The sequence below is a fragment of the Eurosta solidaginis genome, chromosome 1, assembly GCF_040869045.1.
Source record: "Eurosta solidaginis isolate ZX-2024a chromosome 1, ASM4086904v1, whole genome shotgun sequence".
Taxonomy (NCBI): Eukaryota; Metazoa; Arthropoda; class Insecta; order Diptera; family Tephritidae; genus Eurosta; species Eurosta solidaginis.
In genome coordinates, this window is record NC_090319.1 from 53,533,208 (window position 1) to 53,554,575 (window position 21,368).

The window sequence follows — 21,368 nt, forward strand, 5'->3', positions numbered from 1 at the left end:
CACTTATTTATATTGTCATATATTTTATAGCTTATTCACCTATTTATAATTATATTTTAAAGCTTATTCACTTTTTCCACGACGAGGCGACAAACGCGACGCTTTCACAGAAAATGAAAATTCATAGTCACCTGAAGCAAAATATGACAATAAGTGACCGAAGTTTACACATTGTTATGTGAAATTACAAAGCATGTATACTTTTGCAGACTTCTTGCGAAAAACTACGTACTTTTCGGGTGTAAATCAAAATATTACACATTTTTTTATAGTAATATCATCCATTTTTTATTTTCAATATGAAAACGCACAAAAAATGGGCATTTTACACCTAAAAATTGTTTCAACAGGAAGGAATTTACCCCCATTTAAATCCTAATATCATACAAAAGTCTTAGAGTATACTTACTTTTTTTATGCATGCGGTGAAAGTGTGTGGTTTTAGGTCCGGTATAAAGGTATCACCCGCACCAATTTTATGAAAAAATAATTCCCACATATTTGTAAAGCCGTGACCAAAGTTTCACGTTGATATCTCTACCGGAACTATTTTTGGCCACCAACTCCATACAAGACCGACCAGTGTGCACCGCATGGATAAATGGGAGACAATTCAAAAATGACCCTCATAGAAAACATTAGGCATCAATTTTTTTATTGCCAGCGAGTTACTCGCCACTCGTAGCAGACTGGTGGCTCTTATTATATTTACCCTCTTTGCATACATAGTATAAAGTTCTTCTGCGCTGAGTTTCACAACAATTCAATTTGCTATTGCACTCGCCCAAATTTGGGGTATGATAATTTTTTGTTAAAATTTTTTTTTTAATTTTTGTTCTTTTAGTTTATTTGTTTAAATTTAGATTCTATTTTCTTTGTGTTGCATTAATTATTGTCTCGTTTTACATTTTTAATTCAATTTTGTATTTAATATGTTCCCATCAAATGGTATCAAATAAATATTACACACACACATTTTTTTTTGTCGATCTGTACAATTTACGAATCTCAGGTAAATTTTCAATGTAGCTGCATTATTTACCCATTTACTTAAAAGTTATATTTGTAATTTTTTTTATATACAAAATTTTATTTTATTTTTTGTTTACTAGTTTTAATTGTCTTATTTAATTATCTACTTTTATTAAGTATTATGATAATCTACGATTTCCGTTCCCATTCACCCTTCCATTGTTTGTCACTTCCTGCTATCCCAAGAAATCATGGTGTGTAGCATCGGTGAGTGTTTTCTGTATACGCATATTTGTCGGATGATTTGTTATCGGTTCCAGAAATTTAAGTAAATACTCTTTGAATACTTTTGGTACAGCAAAATATTAAGAATCCTTTTTCGCGCGCAAATTCTCCTCATGCGCCTAAAATTAAATATTAAAATTCAGAAATATTAATTCAATACATATAATGAAAGTATAATTTTAATAAAATATTATCTAACATAAAGTAAAACAAAAACGGAGAGGTGACATAAGCTCAACGGCCATAACATCAATTGATCTTATGACCACTTTAAATGGCCACAAGGTAAAATAAAGTTGACGATATGAAATGATCACAACGTCAAATTTCAATTGGTTTAATATCAATGATACTGACACTATGACCAACCTGCTTTTCTCAAGTGGCCATAAGGTCATTTATTTTGTTTCGCCCTTTAACGTACTAAAATGTTAACAACTGTTGATTTGAAGGTACGTTTTATTGTGTTTCGTTATTAATCGAATACAAATATAAATTTTTTTTCATTTAAAATTTGCGAACACCTCCCTCTTTTTCTTATATTTTGGTCCCATTCAATGAAAAAATCGCATAAAAAGCTGGCCCAAAGAGGTTCTTTCTGAGATAAGAAGATCTTTGGCCGTTGACATTATGTCACCTCATCAATAAAACTAAATCGATAAAAAATGTGCTTGTAATTTACAACCGATTTAAATGTTTTATACTCATTATTCTAATCTTTATCTTTTTTGTGTCCCTTTCTATATTGCAGCGCACTGCACTCAAGAGGCTCAAAGATACCAGGCTAAAAGGCGATCTAATCATTTAATCGCCACTGCTTCGCATGCGCATTTCTCTGCGCTCTCTTTCATCATGCTCCAATCTCGTCATAACTAGAAAGGACATTTTGCTTGCAGCAGTCCAACAATCTATTACATAACTAACTAAATTTCTTATGGAAGGTTGCACTCCAAAAAAGCTGTGTACAAAGAGTCTCGCTAGAAAACGAGGGCATTGCAATATTACATGTTCTGCGTGTTCCATTACAGTGGGACAATGTTGACAGAAAGGATTCTTCTCTATCCTACGCTTGTGTAAATAGCCCTTGAAACCGTCGTGCGCACTGGATATCTGCGTGCGATGCTAGTTTAGTTCAACGTGCTTCCGCTCATACCAAACCTCTGTATGCTTAAACAAGGTGAAGGTCCAGCGACCTTTCCTCGATTCTTGCCACCTAGCTATTTCTCGTGATCTTCCGCTTTGCTTGGCATGTGCCGATGGTCGCCCGATTCCAATATCATACATATTGGCAATTTCTCTTGACAGCAGATCTACTGAGATTCTCCGAGATAAAACAAGGATCGCATCGTCGGACACCATCCGATAAGCATTTTCGTATAAGAGTAATTTGGTAGGCTGACAGTTTATTTTTTTGGTGGGTTATATTAGATCCGTTCCACACTGGTGCAGCGTATAATATTATAGAGCTTGTTATTACGTTGGACAATAGCTGACAGGTAGCTCCACCTGGTCCGCCGATGTTGGTCATTGTTTCCATTAGGGCTCCACTAACTTTAGATCCTATCTCCCACCGCCCTGAAGTGCTCCTTAAAAGTTAGTTTCAGTCAATGTTTACTGCTAAATATTTCAAGTTAAGCTTTGAATTCATTTCATAATCTGCTTACCAATACCACTTCTTTCTCATTGCTAGCCATCTCCAGCCCCATATACGCCAACCAATCTGTTATTCTTCCTACGGCGTCATTACATAATGTTTGCAGCAGATCCTTTCTTGGCCACTGCTTACTACGACAATATCATCTGCGTAGCCGACAATTTGCGTGACTCCGGGAAGATCGATTTGTAGCGCATCGTCATACATCACATTTCATAGCGTTGGTCCTGGAACAGATTTCTGAGGGGTGCCGCCGTGATGTTGTACTTTCTTGGTTCCTCATCCTTATCACAGAGGAGTACTCTATAGCTAAAATTTCTACCAATTATTCTGAGCAGGTAAGTAGATGCACCAAAGTTTCGTAGCTCTGTTATGATCTGCATTTTTATCTCTGTCTCTTTTTTATATCTATCTCTATCCTTATCTTTGTCTCTTTCTCTATCTTTATCATCGTTATCTTCATCTTCGTCTTTATTTCTTATCTTTTATTTCATCTTTATCTTAGTTAGTCGTTATCGTTGTCTTAGTTGTCTTCAATCCTAAGTACTACTCACCTTTTGTGCAACCATCAGCAGATTGTCAAATGCACTATCACCAGCTTCTTTCACCATACCATAGAAAACTTTAGTTTTGCTTACAGTTAATAGCTCAAATGGTGAACCGAATTCTACAGCACGTCCAGCATCCATAACCAGCACCTTATCCGAATCCATAATTGTGTGTAGACGATGTGCAATTGTAAGAACCGTGCAATTCCTAAATTTACTTCTTATTGTCGTTTGTATTAGAGCATCAGTCTGTGGATCTACATTTGCTGTCGCCTCATCCAATACTAGAATCTTATTTTCACGTAATATGGCTCTCGCCAAACACACCAATTGACGCTGGCCCACGCTAAAATTGGTGCCACCTTCAGATATTTTGCTTTGTAAGCCAGTTGGAAAATCTGATACAACTCCTTTTAATTCCACCTAAAAAAAGTTTTTTTTTTTTGGTCAATGATTATATTTTTCACGGCGAGAAGGTGCAAAAAAAAAAAAAAAAATCTTACCTCATCAAGTGCCTCCCATAATTTAGCATCTGAGTATTCATCGAATGGATCCAAATTGTAACGCATTGTACCTGAGAAGAGCACCGGTTCTTGTGGTATAATTGAGATTTTGCTACGTAAATCATGTAAACCTAAATCATTTGTATTTCGCGCATCAATAATTATCGCACCGTCGTTGTAGGATAATCTGAATAGAGCATTGATCAGTGAAGATTTACCCGCACCAGTTCGACCCACAATACCAATTTTTTCACTAGGTTCTATTTCAAGATCTAACGATTTCAATACACGCTCCGATGTCGGTTCAGGGAAATAACGCAAGCTGAGTTTATCAAATTCGATTCTGCCCTGTTCCGGCCATGTTTGTGGTGGTTTTTTAGCCGGACTACTCTCCATATCGCCTTCAGGCTCAATTTCATCATATTCCAAAACACGTTCCACACAAGTCATACTATTTTCCACCTCAGCTGATTGTCGCATACCCCATTGTACCATACCAGTTAAACTCATTGCCTGGGTGATGGCCAAACCAACATCACCACCATTCTCGGGGGAGAAAAGGAAGAAACTCAATGTAGTAACAGCTATGTAGAGTACACAGAAACAATCAAGCCAATAACCAAAAGCGCGACTTGTAGACAAAAACATATAAAATCCGGAACTATGTAGGTCCTGATAGTTATCGAATTCAGCTGTTAAAATCTTTTGAGCACCAAAAGCGCGTATCGTCGAGAGGCCACTTAGTGAAGCGCCCAAGTGTGAGTATATAGGAGAACGTGCTATAGCAAAGCAAAACAAAAAATTAATAACATTCTGGATATGAAAAATATGAAGAGTTTAAAAAAGTAAGTGTAAAGAGCATTCACCAAATTGCTAAATTTAGCACTTAACTTGGACCACTTCTTGACAGCAACGTTTTCCAAAACACTGTCTAAAACATATGCATATAACATTGATGGGCAATATTGTGCGTATTTCAATATTTCTGTAGTTCAATCAAAACAACTATTACTCAATTAGTTTGCTTTGTGCTTAATTAAAAACTTGTTACTCGATTAAAACAGAAATAATCGAATAACTGAGTTATTTAAATGTGATTAATCAAAGTTTTGAGTAATTAGTTAATCGCAAAGCTCTTCTAAAGCGAATTTTCGTGTTCCAATAAAACATGAACCAGATATGGATAGATGCAACAACAATGTGATCCATATAGTTCACACTGTTGTTGCATTTGCATGTTAAATCTCTATCCATATCTGGTTCACGTTTCATTGGAACACGAGGAATGTCATTATGGTTCAACTCTATTAAAGTTTCCCTAACTTCTCTTAGAATACCTTGACGACAATTTTCAGAGTTGTCGGGCCGATTAAGTAGCGGAAGTTACTGTTACTAAAACAACAATGCAGTATTTTGCTTCATTTGGTGAATATCCTTATTTTATACATACATATTTTGTTTATTTTATATTAAACTTACTAACTGCCTCCAGCCGCTTAACATCACGTGATGTTTTCAAATAAAATGCTCGTATATAGTAAAATATAACGCCTAGAATGAGTGCCGCCAACAAATTCCATGCATTCACTATTGATACCAACAGCACACTGCTCAAACACCACAAAAATATTTGTATAACATCCAACATTGCCGCTGGTAATATTTCATCAACTTGCCCTAAATCCTTTGAGAATCGGTTCAATATACGACCTGATGGATTTGTATGAAAGAAATACATTGCAGCATGTGTAAGTCCACGGTACATGGAATTGTGCAAATTTATCGAAGAATGTCCTACCATTGTGAAGAAAACTAAGGTGCGAAAGATGGAGAAAAATATGGTTGCCAATATGATGCCCGTAAATATATATATGTCTACGGGATCAGTTTCTTCAGTTAGCCTTGCTTCGTTTTTATTTACCCTGTAAAAATTCAAAAAAGTAGAATCAATGTATTTTTATCTACGAAGAATCTATATAAAATGATAATGAAACAAATTCAGACCCAATTTACGGTACACAGTACCCTTTTGTAGGAGATTTTTCAAGAAAAATCGCCAAACAAGCATTCAACTTATAGCGAGTCTACACCTTATGCAGAATTCGATTTGAAAAGCTGTCGCAAAAATACTATTTCGCCGCACACAGGAGAACCAAAGCGAATTCAGCACCAGGTGTGTTATCCCAACAGCTGATGCTTCTTCTTGATAATTTTCCATACAACGCTTTGTACAATAATATGTCAGTTAATCGAAATCAATGAAAATTTTCTTTTGGCTTGACATTCTTCTGCACAGCGAATTGGTTGAATTCGCTTTGCCACCACCTGGCATGGATTCGCCTTGGGCAAGAAGCAATCAGCTGTTGGGATAACAACACCTCTACTGAATTTGCCTTGGATTCGCCTTGCAGGAGAACCAATATTTTTTTTGCAAACTATCGATTCTTCTTGAGTACTGCTGATCACAAATCACCTACCCAGATTGCGCATGCACGAGTTCAAAATTGCTTCGTTCTGCGCATCTACGTCACAGTTGACTGCTTGAGCGAATGAAAGAAAGAGAGAAAAAACAAGAGCTTAAGGAAAATGACGTATGAAGTGCCCATAAAAAACAGCTGATCTAATGTTTACATGCGCAATGCGCAATCTTCTTGTGTGATTTGTGCTACTGATAAACTATCGATAGTATGACACAGAAGAATTTAGGCCACGTTGATACATGCACTAATCTAGAATAAATCCACAATAGTAAATCACATACGTCCCATCCCTAGTGCTAGATTATTAACTGCCTATCTTTCATGTTATGTAAGTAAGAAGTTTACACGTGCACTAATCTACAATAAATGCTCAATTGATAATCCAGGCGTTTATGTATGTTCCATCCTAGGTACTAGAGATTATTATCTATAAAACTTTTACGTTTATCTTTTATTTCGTGCTTCTAGACTTGGTATTTTTTCTATGAAAAAAAATCGGCATCTCTAAAATTGTTTCATAATTACCGATTATCGAAAGGAAAAATTTACATGGAATATCTAGTTATTTATTTAACGATTAGGATTTAATTACGAAAATGAAGATAAGCTCTTTATATGTAAACTAGGATCCCTCCTGACTAATGATTCGTATGATGCATCCTATCTTATTCAAAACACCTAACTTTAGTACCTTTAAAAACTTGCATACATGTTGAAAATGGCGCCCAACGTTGGGCCATAAATAGAGTAGATGAGAATATCTTCATCAGAAAACATAAAAATGAAATATGAGCAACAACAGACATTTTGAATAGTAAAAGAGTATGTCCAGAGTAACTCACCTGATAATTTACCAGACAAGTATGTTTCAATTGGTACTTAACTGGGATTTACATATATAAAGACGGTATAGTGGTAAGAGATAACTTGAGTATTCTAAAACAGAGGCCAATATTTGTTTGAACTTACGAACTTACGTTCCTTAAGTAAGTAAACATTTGTTTGTTGTTTGGGTTTTGAAGCAATCGCGTAATTGACTAATTTAAAAAAATTGGGAAATTTCTTAAAATCAAAGATGGAAAGTGAAGACGAAAAAATTGTTTGTGGAGAATAAATGCGAATATAAAACATTATCAAATAGGGATCGTATCGTACGATTTGCTTTTGCTATTTTATGTAGTAACAGCATTAAAGTTTCCTCAATATTGAAAGGTCAACGTGGTCATATCTTATCTTTCCCGATATGGTCGGGCTAGTACCTTAATAGTACTAATTTCCAGAACGTGCCGGTTCAACAGTCGTCAAAGAACCATCATAACCGATAATACTTCCTAAAACCTCTGGGGAGTATCATTTTCGCTACAAGAAGAGGAAGAACTTTTTCAATTACATCACAATGAAATTGACGAACTAAAAGGATTTGAGAAAATCAGAAGTGGAATTCACTAGTTTTTTTAACGACATTCGAAATCGCTATGCTATCGAATCTATTACCCTGACTTAAGTAAAATTTTTTTTAAATCGATATTCGCTAAACTGTGGAAAACTATTATTGCTAAATAACAAAGGAATATTTTAAGGTTGGTAACGGCATCAGGTGGATATAGGGCTCTTATTTACAATCGATTATTCTGACTAGTCGATTAGCAACTTTTGCATTGATTAAAAATCGATTAGGTGGTATTTGATTTTCACTTAGCATGCAATCCACTAACCGGCATTATTTGAATACTTACAGTTTCATAAATTAAAATTGTTGTAGAAAAAAATGAAGTTTTTATTTGAAATGAGTTTTTCAAAACGGTCTAGCTAAGTATGGAATTCCTTTTCTAGTTCCGAGGATGGCAAAGAAGCATAGTGCAAAATATGTGAGTTGCAGATGGCTTACACTAACTCCACAACGTCTTTACGAATCGCAGAACGAATAGAAAATCGAATAGTCAAATTTGCCACTAACCGAATGCACACAATTAGTAAATTAGTGAGTATCGATTATTTTATTAAACAACTTTTGCTAATCGACTATTCGAATAGGTTATGTTTCGAATAGTCAAATTTGTCACTAACCGAATGCACACAATTAGTAAATTAGTGAGTATCGATTATTTTATTAAACAACTTTTGCTAATCGACTATTCGAATAGTTTATGTTTCAAACCCAATTTCACTTACCAATAAGACAAATAATAATCGCCACCCGTACCCAAAGCCTGCGCCATGATAATGAGTGCCATCGATACAATGAAGAGCGTATAACCACCACTGGCCTTGAAGTATTTTGTATATAATTTAGACTTGATTTTGCCCTCTACGCGATTTTCTTCCACTTGCATTGGAGATTCCATATCACCAATTATCGAATCGGCAAGGGAACTCACCGAAGTTGTACTATTCTGACGAGACATAATTTGATTTTTAGCATTATCTCCAGCAGCACCGGCATCTGTCTGCACATCTGGTCCCATTAATAATTTAGCAAAGTCCAAACCACTACGACGCATCAACTCATAGGTACCCACCGCGCTTATCTTACCCTTATCCATAATAACAATAACATCGGCTTGTTCGAGAAATTGCAATTGATGTGTTGATAAAATCACAATTTCATCACGCAAAAAGCCACGCATACATTGATCGAATAGATGCCGACCGACATGTGTGTCCACCGCACTCAATGGATCGTCAAGTAGATAGATATCTGCTTTACGATAACAAGCACGTGCCAAACTAATACGTGCTTTCTGTCCACCCGATAGCGAAGCTCCACGTTCACCTACAATCGTTTTGTCACCATAGGGTAAGAGTTCAAAATCACGTTCCAATGCACACTTCTTAACCACGGTACGATAACGATGCTTATCCATTGGAAGACCGAATAATATGTTTTGACGTACGCTGCCAGTGAAGAGCCAAGGTTCCTGAGATGCAAACGAGTAGGTGCCATGTACATGAACGTAACCGGATTCGGCAGGTAGTTCGCCGAGTATGGCTTGGATTAAGCTAAAAGCAAATCAAGAAATAGTAATTAATGGTTAAAATAAAATTTTCATTTGCTGCGCTTGGTTTATTAAGGAGTTTTATGAAAAACGAGTATGTACATATCAACTTCGGAGTGAAATACCAACCTATCCTGGCTGCCGTTTCCAAAACAATGTGTCTCATAAAATAAAAAAATTACCCTTGAATTTTATTCAAAAATGCCTGTGATGTCATGTGATCCCTAGCCTTACACATAATTAGACTTAAAGCCTAAATGTACCACATTACAATAGCACTAACCTTGACTTTCCAGAACCCACTGGTCCAATTACGGCAACCAAAGTACGTGGTTTCACCCTCAACTCAATATTATTTAGCGTATAATCCGTCATGGAACTATCCCATTTCGCCTTTAATTCGTGTATTTCGATACCAATACTCGTTTGTGTTCCCTCTGGCTTTGAAGGTATGAGGCTACCATTTAATCCTAGAGATTTTTCATTCTCCTCGCTTATAATATATGTTTCTTTAAGCTTATTATACGCATTTTTGCTCTCCTCTGAAAGATCCTTTACCTTTGTCTCATCATACAGCAAAAATGTTTGTATACGTTTCAACGAGACCAATGTCTCGGCAAATTGTGTTATGGCCATGGGAAACCAGGCGGTCATTGTATTGCGCAATATATTATAGTAGGCAGTGATCATAAAAGCCTTCTTAGCTGTCAAGAAGTTTCCCAGCAACACGAACCCCACCAAACTAAGAAAGGTTGTCACGCGTGTCAGGAATAAGGAAAATGACATCAAAATACCGCGAATATAGTTGACGTTACGTATGACTTTCATTTCTTTTCGGCGTGATTGTTGGACCATTTTGCCGAAGGCTTTCTCCCATGCATACATTTTGATTACCTGTATACCTGAGATGATCTCGTTCATCATGCGTACACGCTCGTCGGTACAAAGAGCTGTGCGCAAACGCAGCACCGATGCCTTTTTTCCAAGATAGGCTTGCAATGGCAAAAATAGTAACATAAAGATAACTCCAAAAAATGCTGATGCGCCAATCTGCAGAGAAGAGAGAAATAATAGTAAGCACGTGCGAAGAATATTAAATCAATGGTGGCATGAGCAGCCCAGTAGGAAACTTAAACTGAAATTATAGCGCTTGGCTGGATTGGCAGATTTGCTAAATGTTGTGTTTAAATAATCATTGACTCATTACTTTATCAACACTGTTCATTTTCTGGAAACGGTAATAAAATTGCTTTTCTTTATGGCAGCATCACACTGAACTTTTCATATAGATGCGTTCAACGCAATCATAATAAGTAGATTGTGTGTATTTTTATGGAGAACGACATATCGAGCTGCATCTGGCATACAAAAGTTGACAATCTACAACTTATGCTACATTTAAAGCATGAGAAGAAAAATTCGGCATTTGTTTTGTCTAAAAGTGCTTTCACACTTTTCAAGTGGGGTTATTTTTCCCACTCTTTGGTACTTTTCCGAAATTTTTCACAAATAAAAACTGAATTTTAACAAAAGAATAGGAGACAAAATATTTAAGCAAGTATTTTTCATCTGATAAATCTGAAGTGCTATTTACAAACGCAATATCTTGGGTAATTGTGCTGACCTATATATATGAAAAAGTTCATTGCGACGCGACCATTATCTCCTTTAAACGCCATACAGCAAAAAGGTATTGCAGCCTTTGAACCGTTTTCATATAGGTGCGTTCAACTCAATCTCGGCACAAAAGGCATGGCATGACGGCATCTTTTATCATAAAATATTTCTCAGAGTGGTCTGCTGAAATTCGCTCCCTCGCCAACCTATAGGTAAAAGAGCAGATTTTTGCTGGGAACTTGTGTACGGATGTGAATAGCTCAGTAGATCAGCTGTTTTGCTCTAAGCTAATCAGGGTCCTTAATTTTATATATAGTAAAGATAAAGATTAGTGCATGTGTAAACGTGGTCTTGATCTAATATAATGCGATCTGCAATGTGATCTGATTAACCATAGCAAAGATATCTATATCTACTAAATAAATGAATATCTAAATGGGGTCGCCCTGCGGTAATGGTTTGGCAAGCCCTCCGCCTATTTGTAGGAAAAAATTAAAAAGTAGCACATCCTAAATTTAAGGTATACAAATTATACAAATTGGCTCAAGCCAATTTTTGATGATTCGCTAGCCACTCACCAGGTACATTAGAAGAGGTATAGATCTTATGGCTAGGTCACAAGCGACAATTTGTATATATTTAATAATTTCTGTTAAGAATCAAAAGTCGGCGACTTTTTTCACTTTGTTGCTTAAACCTTTTTAATGGATGTTTATGGCTATATTCCAACCTTTTATTATTTTCTTTCTTGAGTAATCAAAAAAATGTCTAAAGCTTGCGAATAGCATCATGTCATTTTATTTTTACATAAATTAATTGTTTTCATGTAGGTATCTACCTCTCTGTACATAAGCCATGTTGTAATTATAACTTCAACTGGTCCCAACCATAAATAATGCAATTGCAGAATTGACATATCCAATCGTCCTACATCGTTCGATATCAAATTCACTACTTGGCCAGTTGTGGTGCCACTTAATGCCGTCTTGCTTAAACGTAACGCCTTTCGATAAATTACACTGCACAGTGAAAGACGTATCTTCATGCCGATGTGTTGCACGGCTAAAGTATTCGGATGCATGAAGATAACATGTAATGCACTGCAAAATATCACACCAAGTGCATAGGTATAGGCAGTGGTGGTGGTGCTTTCATTGTCTGGCGTACTGGCATAGAAATCAATAAGTCCACCAAGAAAGAGTGGCTGAGTAATACTGCAAGAATGAGAAAAGAGGCAAAGGAGACGAATTTAAATTAAGAGTACTAGTATGTTAAAATTAAACTCTAAAGTAGCTATGTATTTTCAAATTTCAAAAAGTTCAGTTAAAATTTAAGTTTAGCCTACCCGTAAGCTTACCGGGTAGTTTGCTGTTGAGATACCCCTTTAATCTTTTCGATATACTTTTCTATAGTTTAAAGTTATGCTCGTAAAAGTAGCAAGCTTAAGATTATAGGCCATTATAGTATGTCTCAACCCACGGAGAAGGGGCTTTTGATCACTTATTTCAGATTTTGAGAATGTCTCGAAATACTGAGTATGCAATTTATATATTCGACCACAACTAATGCCCCCATTACCGTTTACAACTCAACTCTGGTTGGTATTACCGATTACAACTCAACCTGTCAAAAAAGATGTCGGTTGAGTTGTCTAATCTAACAACTTTTTGTGGCATTACCGTTTACAACCTTGTGTTGGTGTAGTTGTCAAAGACGTCGAAATCTTACAACTGATTAATAGCAGTTCTCTCATACAATTTTGCAGTTGTTTTGAAAGACGGTTCACCACCTAATTTTTAACAAAAATTTTCAAAGTTGGTATCAAAAGACACGTTTCGACCTCCGATTTTGAAATCCGAAAACAAAAATTAAAAATTTAATTTCTGTCATATCATTTCGGTTCAAATTTTCATGTGTTTGTTGTATTTTGCCAGATTTTTTGTACACACTAATGCATAAAGGCGTTGGATGCACCTAGGGCTATTTCTACAAATAGCGGCCGAAGGCCACCAACGCAGAAAGATGTGCTGTGCAACAAAACTATGGATCGGGCCTCATATTTTGGACCCTCTCGGGGCCATTTTGTGGGTTTTGTTAATATTTTTCCACAGAAATAAAATTTTTAATTTCCGCTTTCGAATCCTAAAAACGCAGATCGAAAAACGTCTTTTGATACCACCTTTGATAAGAGGTGCACGGTCTCATAAAACGTTACCGAAAAGAAACAAAAAATTGAAAGCCGGTAGTTAAACATTTTTTAATCAAACAATAATCAACAATTTTGTACACATTCGTAAAAAAACAACGTTTTAACGAAGGATTACATTGAATAAATTTGTGGAGCGACATTCCGAAGTTGGACGAGGCTGGCCGCAGTTCAGATGCAGCCAAAATAGGTGAAATTATGCGAACGCTAGTCCCATTGATACTAATCACTACTCGTGGGAATCCAATTTAGAGTAAAATACAATTTTTGCTGTTTGGGTTTTAATCCACTTCGCACAATTATGCTCCTTAATAATATCTAAAACCAGTCCAACACCAAAATCATTTCCACAGCATTTTTGATAGCTGCCATCAGCAAGAAATCTGAGCGTGGCGCATAATTTTAAAATAGGGGTAAATCCTTCCCTCGAACGCGTTTGCGGAAATAGTCCTTAATTGTGTTTAGTAATGAGCAAAATGCTTCCTTTCAAATCTGCCAAATAACTTCATTTGAAGCTCATCATTTGTCACTTAAACATTTTCTTACTTGGTGCTTGGTAGTTCCAAGGGATTGGAATGATCACGCGAATGTTTTTCGTATTCGCGACATATCAATCGCCATAATTTTCGCCATTTGAGTTGTCTTAAAGTTGAGTTGTTTTAATTACAACCCAACTAAGTTGAGTTGTTAACCGTAATAGGGGCATAAAACTAGATGTGTGTCTCGTAAAAAGTGTACTCAATTCAGTTTATTTTTTGTCACACAGTGTAATTTTTCCTAGTTTTCTTGAAGTTATTTTTACATTATATGAGGCTAACTTACCGAAGTCCGATTTCCAATACAAGTAACACCATACCGAATAGCGCAAAACGCGCCCCAAACACACGTAATACAGCGCGCAACAAACTCGGTTTTTTATTTTTTTGTACTTTTTTATTTATTTCCGCCTCCCAAGCAGCGCCCAATTTATTGCCCATTTCGGCTGAAATAAATTCATGCAAGGAGTTTAGTTTAATCGAAAATATTGGGAGTAAAAGATTAGTTAGGTTAACATACATATATATTATTTCTAATTTCTGTTTTTATGTACGGGTCCCTTTTTCGCTCTTATTTGGAATCCAAATTTATAAATAAAGTTTTAGTTGTAAAGATGGAGATTCGGGCTATTTGCGAGCTTTGGGCAATTTTGGTCGTAGTGCTTTAGTTTAGCTATATTTTATTAAAATAATTTGTTAAAAATAAACGATTGTGAGCACACAAAGAAATCTCTTTGTACTATGGCACTATTGTGAATATATGCACTGCATTACCGGCGGTTGCTACCATACGCTAAATGGCAGCGCAAGCTGTATGTAAGTTTGAATTGATTCATAGAACAGCTAATTTCTATTAATATTTGATCTTGGTTGAGCAAGATGCGCACGGGTTCGGCTCGTTATACATAATTCTATTTGAAGGAAATAAGACCTGATTCCAATTTATTTTTCAACTTGGACTGCTGGACACATACATGAATAGAGAGCTATTCTGTGAGTAAGAAAAGGCATCTGGAAAACCTAACTTAAATATATTTCGTTCTGGAAGACTGCTGTTGATGCTACTAAGACTCATTGCAGGATGGCAAGTTACATTTTCAAGTCAGAGTAAGCTTCAAGTGAGGCGTTAAACTCGCACAATTTGAACAATTTTTTAAAATAAACACTGAGTTAAAAAGATAACTTATACCGTTCTTCTAGTGGGCCTAAAACTGGATATCGTTATAGAAACATGCATAACAAAGGAACCTCCGTCCGATCAGATTTTTCCTACTTAATTCCTACAGCACTTAAGTTTTCATATGAACTTAAGTAGGAGCGAAACGCCAAAACAAGGGATGATTAGAATCATCTGCCTCTTCAACCTGATAACTTCTGCAGAGCGAAACATCCGCGCGACAACATATTGTACAGTTATGACATCCTTTAGTACGGCAAATTTGCAAAGTTTTAGAAAAAAGCTCGTTCTTATGCCAGTTTTACCGTTGAGACATTAAATCTTCAATAAGTGGCTTTAGCTAACGCCGAAAATCGAAAAGAATCACAAAAATATATAAATAATAATGTCTAGAGTGATTTGAAAGTGTTAAACAAAAAACTATTAGGAATAAACTACATGCAGAGTGTATGTGCCTACATGGTGATTAAAAGGAATAGAAACAAAAATGTAAACTCTTAGCTCTTAGAGACCAATTGTACAGCGAACAACGGGACATTCATATGGCTCAGCAACTAAAGGCATCTGCCTTTGCACTGATGTGAACGTTGGGGATTCGAGTTCAATGCTCAGCTCCCGAAAAGCTAGCTGATTCAGAAACATGTCCTAGTAATCATCGCCGGTTGTAAACTTACAATTTTTCTCTAATATCAATAACAAAAAATAGTAAAATTTCCCAAAAAAGTGAAATTTTTGATTTACACGAGATAATGATTATGTTTGCATAAAAATTCAAGTCTCTGCACGAAAGTGTTTTAAACAAAGTGAAGAATGTTTTTAGTTGAGCGCAAATCAAACCAAATGCATTGCGTAAAATTTCCCTATTCGTGTGGTCTTGAAAATAGGCTATTGCTATCATAATTAAAAAAAAATGACCTCTTTTTTGCATTGGTCCTTCTGATCCATGCTCATGACGATTTTTACTTTTTGTTGCAGAACTTTGAAAGAAATCTTAGTATTTTAGATTTTAGAATTTAGTATTTTAGATTTTATAGACAAAAATATTTAGGGATCACCAGCTTAGCGAATGTTTTTGGTATACTCGTATTTTTTTGCTTATTACCGGAGCAACATTAACGTTACCAAGGAATGATTTTTATAGGCCAGAGATTACAGAGAATTGTCGCGTTTGAATTCTTTAGAAGCATATGTAAATAGATTATAAGAGGGTATTTTGAGTCGAATATTTGTAGAGGCTTTAGTTTAAACCGATAAACGAAAAGCACAGCATTGTTAATGACCTCGAAAATTTACATTAACATGTTTTTAAAATGTCAAAGGCAAATTAATAAAAATTTCCCAAAAAGGGAAACTTTCCTTTGCACCTCATATTGTTTTGCATGTTGCAGTGAAATAACTCCCAAATGCAATAACTCCCAACAAAAAAAATTACTCCCAAATATTTTCCATACAAATTGGGACTTATTTTATTATGAAATAGCTCCCAATTCATTTTTGCTGGTAATTATTTCATAATGAAATAATTCCCAAATGAAATAATCCCCAATAAAATTTTTTTGGGAGTTATTTCATAATTTTTTGAGATTGGGAGTTATTTCATTTTTATTGGGACTAACTTCATTGTTTGTAATTCAAGCATTGGGAGTTATTTCATTTTCTTAAAAATACAATTTTATCAAACTTTGACGTTTTTCTAACAGTTTCTATGGGTCGGCTATACATTAAGGGACCAAGTAATTTTTAATTGTTATTAACAATTTACTAGTAATTAGTAGTTAAAGTTACCATGGTATAACTATCACTTTTTATCTACATGCGAACACTTTCACAAGAATTTTATACATAAGTACACTTTATAATGTTTATAAAGCCACAATCAACTATTTTCATTTGTTTAAATTTGCGTATTATTGCAAAATTTAATGATTTATTTGTTTACTTTCCGCGAACACAAGCATTCACCCATTTTATCTAATTCACTGCTTGCTTGGTGGTACCAGATGCTTTAAATTGTTCCAACGAATGAAAAATTTTTAAATAGTACCAGCGAGGAAAATGGACCTTTTTCATTCAACTCCATTTATTTATTTTACAAAAAAATAGAAAATTTGGAATAAAAAATCGCGCGATGCACAGTAATTCTGCGTAGAACATCTTTCTGCATAAGCGGCCTTCGGCCGCGCTTATAAAAGATGATCCTGCGTAGTACACCCTTCTGCGTAGAAGGACATTACTGTGGCGGTAGCCACGGTTATACCACACACCCGGACTTGGCATGGCGTATCCCAGGGTTATTTTTTATAAGCGCGGCCGAAGGCCGCCTATGCAGAAAGATGTTCTACGCAGACTTGTTCCTTTTATTTTTTACTTTTAATAAATTATGTTAATTTCATAAAAAAATGCGATTTTTTTAAATAAATTACGTTTACTTCGACGACACTATTCAAGTTCTCTTGTAATTGTAACTTTTACATATGTACATAATAGTTTGCTGTATTTTTCAAATCTCATTGTAACTGATTATATAGTATAAAGATACCATTTCAAATTTTGATTTGGGATTTATTTCATTTTTTTGGGACTTATTTCATTTGGGAGTTATTTCATCTTTTTTGGGACTTGTGGTTTCATTATGAAATAACTAGCAAATATTGGGAGTTATTTCATTTCCTTCTTTGGGAGTTATTTCATTTATTAAAGTTGGGAGTTATTTCATTTTTATTGGGACTTATTTCATTGGGAGTTATTTCACTGCACCGTTTTGCATTTGTATAAAAAATGGCTGAAAATCTAATAAACATAAAATTTGCGTAAAAAACTTAAATTTCCCTAAAGGGAAATTTGTATACCATTCATATACTTGCTTTAATTTTTGAGCAAACGCAAAAAAAGTGTATTCAAGTTTCGTGCCTAAAATTTACCATTCACTACGCTTCTGAAATCCTCATATATGGCAATTAATGTGGAAGCGCAACCAGGTGAGTTGGCAGAGTCTGACGGAAAAAGAAAAGCGCAAAGAACGGTAGGTCCGGAGATCGAAATAACAATCCTTAAAACACTGCGTCTCAGCCCTATTCAAACTCCATGTTTCTTAAGACTACCGGGATCTGAAAAATATTTATACGAAAAGCTTTCGACTAAGAAGAAAAAAGGCAAAGCAGGGCATTACCCGTCCAATTTACTTCTCGCTTTCTGTTCAACAAGTAATTGAGCCGCTGAACAAAGTGTGATTTTATAAATTTTGTCTCAATGATATACCGATATAGAAGTTTCTATCTGAAATCAATGAAATTATTCTAAATAGGAGGAGATCTTTCTTATATCCTACATGGAAGTCTTAATTATTAAGCTTTTCGTATCCCATTCTCCATGTTCTGAGGAGGTTTTTGTTTTGAGTGTTGCTTACCTGATCTATGTGAATTTAAGGCTCGATAAAGATCGCTCTCTTCCAGAGTCTTTTTACGTCCTTTGAAAAATACTGGCATTGTGTAGCTGAAAAGAAGAAATGAAGTTTTAATTACGCTCACAATTTTTGATAAAATTCGTTTCTATCTTCTAAATACTTAACTATATAACACATCGTCAGCTGATTTAAAGATCGCTTTATTTCGGCTGCAAATTCCAAAACGATCATATTTTTTTTCATAAAACTTGTTGTGTATCTCAGAAGTGTATTTAAAACAGCCTTGTCTCAGAACAAAGTTAGTGAACACCTTATTTCAGAACTTGCTTCAAAAGCGCCCAATCTGAACGTAAATTCAATAGGTTTCTCAATTGAGGTTATCAGCTTTTGAAACAAATTATGATGTAGGCCATTTTGGAACCGATAGACGAGATAGAGCGATGTTGTTGTTGTTGTAACGATAACGACACTCCCCGAAGGTTTTGGAGAGTGTTATCGATGTTCATGGTCCGTTGCCGGATATAGATCCCGTACGTTCCGGTAACGAGCACCATTAAGGTACAAGCCCGACCATAACGGGAACGATTTAATATGACCACATTCAACCTTCTGGCCATCTCTGTCCTACCCAATAGTTCCATGACAAACTTAGGGTCCCCAGAACCTCGCCTGCTATATATGTGTATGATGTGTTCATATTGGTAACAGATCTCCTCGGGTATGTGAAGCTAACACTTGCGTAGTGGAAAGTGTGAAGCTAGAAAGCATTGTATTGTGCTTATCAACTCTCTATCCCGAGACAGAGCGATCATAGAGTTTAAGGACGATGTATACAAAGCTTATTTATAAGCAAAGTTCTCCATAGTATATAATTATGAGTTTAAAATAAGAGTAACAAGTCACACATCTCTTTAGACAAAGAAGCATATCTACAGGGCTACGTTGAGATCGAATGAAATGAGGAACATTTGTAGTTAAAGAGGCACACTTTATCAGAAAGAAAAAAGTAGAGGCAGATGCGTGGTTGGAAACAGCTAGAGCTAGTAGCCGACAGGAATAAAAAATCAGTGAAAGACGGAAGATTTCAAGTTCGGAAGGAGCTCCTGTAAGAACGAAAATGGTAACTTGGCAGGATGCCCGATAAGTTATTCCAGAAAGTAAAGGAGTTAGTAAAGGGCATGCACCAAGTTCCATGGTTTGATGAGTTCATGCCTGACGATTGGGAAGTTCGTGTTCTCTACCCAAACTGCACTATATATGGAGAAATCAGCCTTCTTAATATCGCATATAAGGTCGTATCAAGCGAATTGTGCGAAAGACATAAGCATCGCCTACTAGTGCGACTTCGGGCCTTTTAGACTTAAAACATACCATATTTTCAGAATACGCCAAATGCATGAGAAGACCAAACGGCGTTGAGAAAAACCCTCACCTTCGTTAGGATTTAGAGAGATCTCTCCGATCAACCCGAAACCAAATAAGTCTCAGAAAAGACAAATCTGGCGAAAATAGTTATAGTAGAAGATATAAACCGGAAGGAAGAATCTATTATAAGGCCGTAAAATTGTTTGCGTATGCTCGTAATTTTGATATCACTGGCTTAAACAAACGCTCTTTTTCTGGCTTTAAGGAAGAGATGAAAAAAGTGGCTCTTGGGATTAAGGAGTCCAACAAGATGCGTCAGTCGCCTGTGCTGCACTAACTCGCGCCAATTGGTGACACCAAGGAAATTTAAATCGTTTCCCACCTGATCGCTCCAATGGAATATGGCCGCCCTCTTCCTCTGCTTTCACAGGTGGGTTACGATAAGAATACTTTTTTAACCGAAGCATCAAATTTTATTCGCATAACATGGCCTAGCCAGCGTAGCTTTTGAAAATTCGGAAAAACAAATGTTACGATGTCGAATCCATCTACAGCACTACAATTCAGGAGTTTCCGCTAGGAGCTGAAATGATCGCCGAGTCTACACGAAATGATGACGTCTTACAATTTGTTTCAAAATACATTGAAACCGGATGGCCTGCGCCTTTGGCAACACCAGGTAATATTAAACCATTTTATAATCGAAAATTCTGTTTATCGTTGCAGAGTGGCATTATACTCTTGCAAACTGATCACACAAGGGTCGTGATTCCAAAAGAGCTGCAACCTAAGGTACTTAGACTTCTTCACGAACGGCATTGGGGTAAGGAACGCATGAAACAGTTGGCTAGATGATATGTTTGGTTCCCTGGTATTGACAAAGAGATCGAGAACGTACATGCAACTTGTCGTATCTGCAAAGCAACGGCAACTTCACCGAAACAATCATTTTCACCTTGGCCTGAACCGACGGGTCCTTGGGAAAGAATTCATTTGGATTTCGCTGGTCCATTTTTTAACCGTATGTGGCTCATTGTGGTAAATGCATATTCAAGATTTCTGCAGCAACAACAATGACAACTATCGCGGCACCTTAGCGCATATTTTCCGTGGAAGGGCTGCCGGTAACCATCGTAACAGATAATGGCACTCAGTTCACATCGCATGAATTGAAACAATTTTGTGAACGTAACGCTATAAAGCATCTCACAACCGCCCCCTTTCATCCGGCTTCAAACGGACTTGCAGAACGGGGAGTACGTACATTCAAAGAGGCATTTACGAAGATAATGAGAGAGGAGCATCATACTGAACGTGCCTTGTACAAATATTTGGCTACATATCGAGCAACGCCTAATCCGCTTTCAGGCAAGTCGCCGGCAGAGCTGTTGCATGGTCGTCAACCGAGGATCATATTGGCAGCATTATTAGTAGTAGGGGAAAAGGTAATCGCCCGTAACTATTCCGGCTCCCAACGACGGATTCGGGGAAAAATCGTTAGACTTTTGGGTAGTAAAATGTACTCAGTTCAAAAAAATAAAGGCGTTTCAAACGTCATCAAAACCAAATGCGTCTTGATAAATCCAAACATTCGAGCGAATATTTGAACCCAGATGACATCGAAGT

At 36.2% G+C, this 21,368-nt stretch overlaps 1 protein-coding gene across 1 annotated transcript in view; it reads right to left on the reverse strand.

The window, feature by feature from the left end:
- Positions 1-1,057: 1,057 nt before the first annotated feature.
- The window catches only part of LOC137253406 (probable multidrug resistance-associated protein lethal(2)03659), a 31,756-nt gene continuing 11,445 nt past the window's right edge, over positions 1,058-21,368 (reverse strand). The window contains exons 3-11 of the mRNA XM_067790266.1: positions 18,381-18,466; positions 14,084-14,243; positions 11,894-12,269; positions 9,722-10,488; positions 8,615-9,442; positions 5,442-5,884; positions 3,963-4,741; positions 3,466-3,882; positions 1,058-1,376 (exon numbers count right to left, since the gene is read on the reverse strand). Of these exons, the coding sequence (XP_067646367.1) occupies positions 1,338-1,376; positions 3,466-3,882; positions 3,963-4,741; positions 5,442-5,884; positions 8,615-9,442; positions 9,722-10,488; positions 11,894-12,269; positions 14,084-14,243; positions 18,381-18,466 (3,895 nt within the window). The 3' untranslated portion in view covers positions 1,058-1,337. The remainder of the gene's footprint in view (positions 1,377-3,465; positions 3,883-3,962; positions 4,742-5,441; positions 5,885-8,614; positions 9,443-9,721; positions 10,489-11,893; positions 12,270-14,083; positions 14,244-18,380; positions 18,467-21,368) is intronic.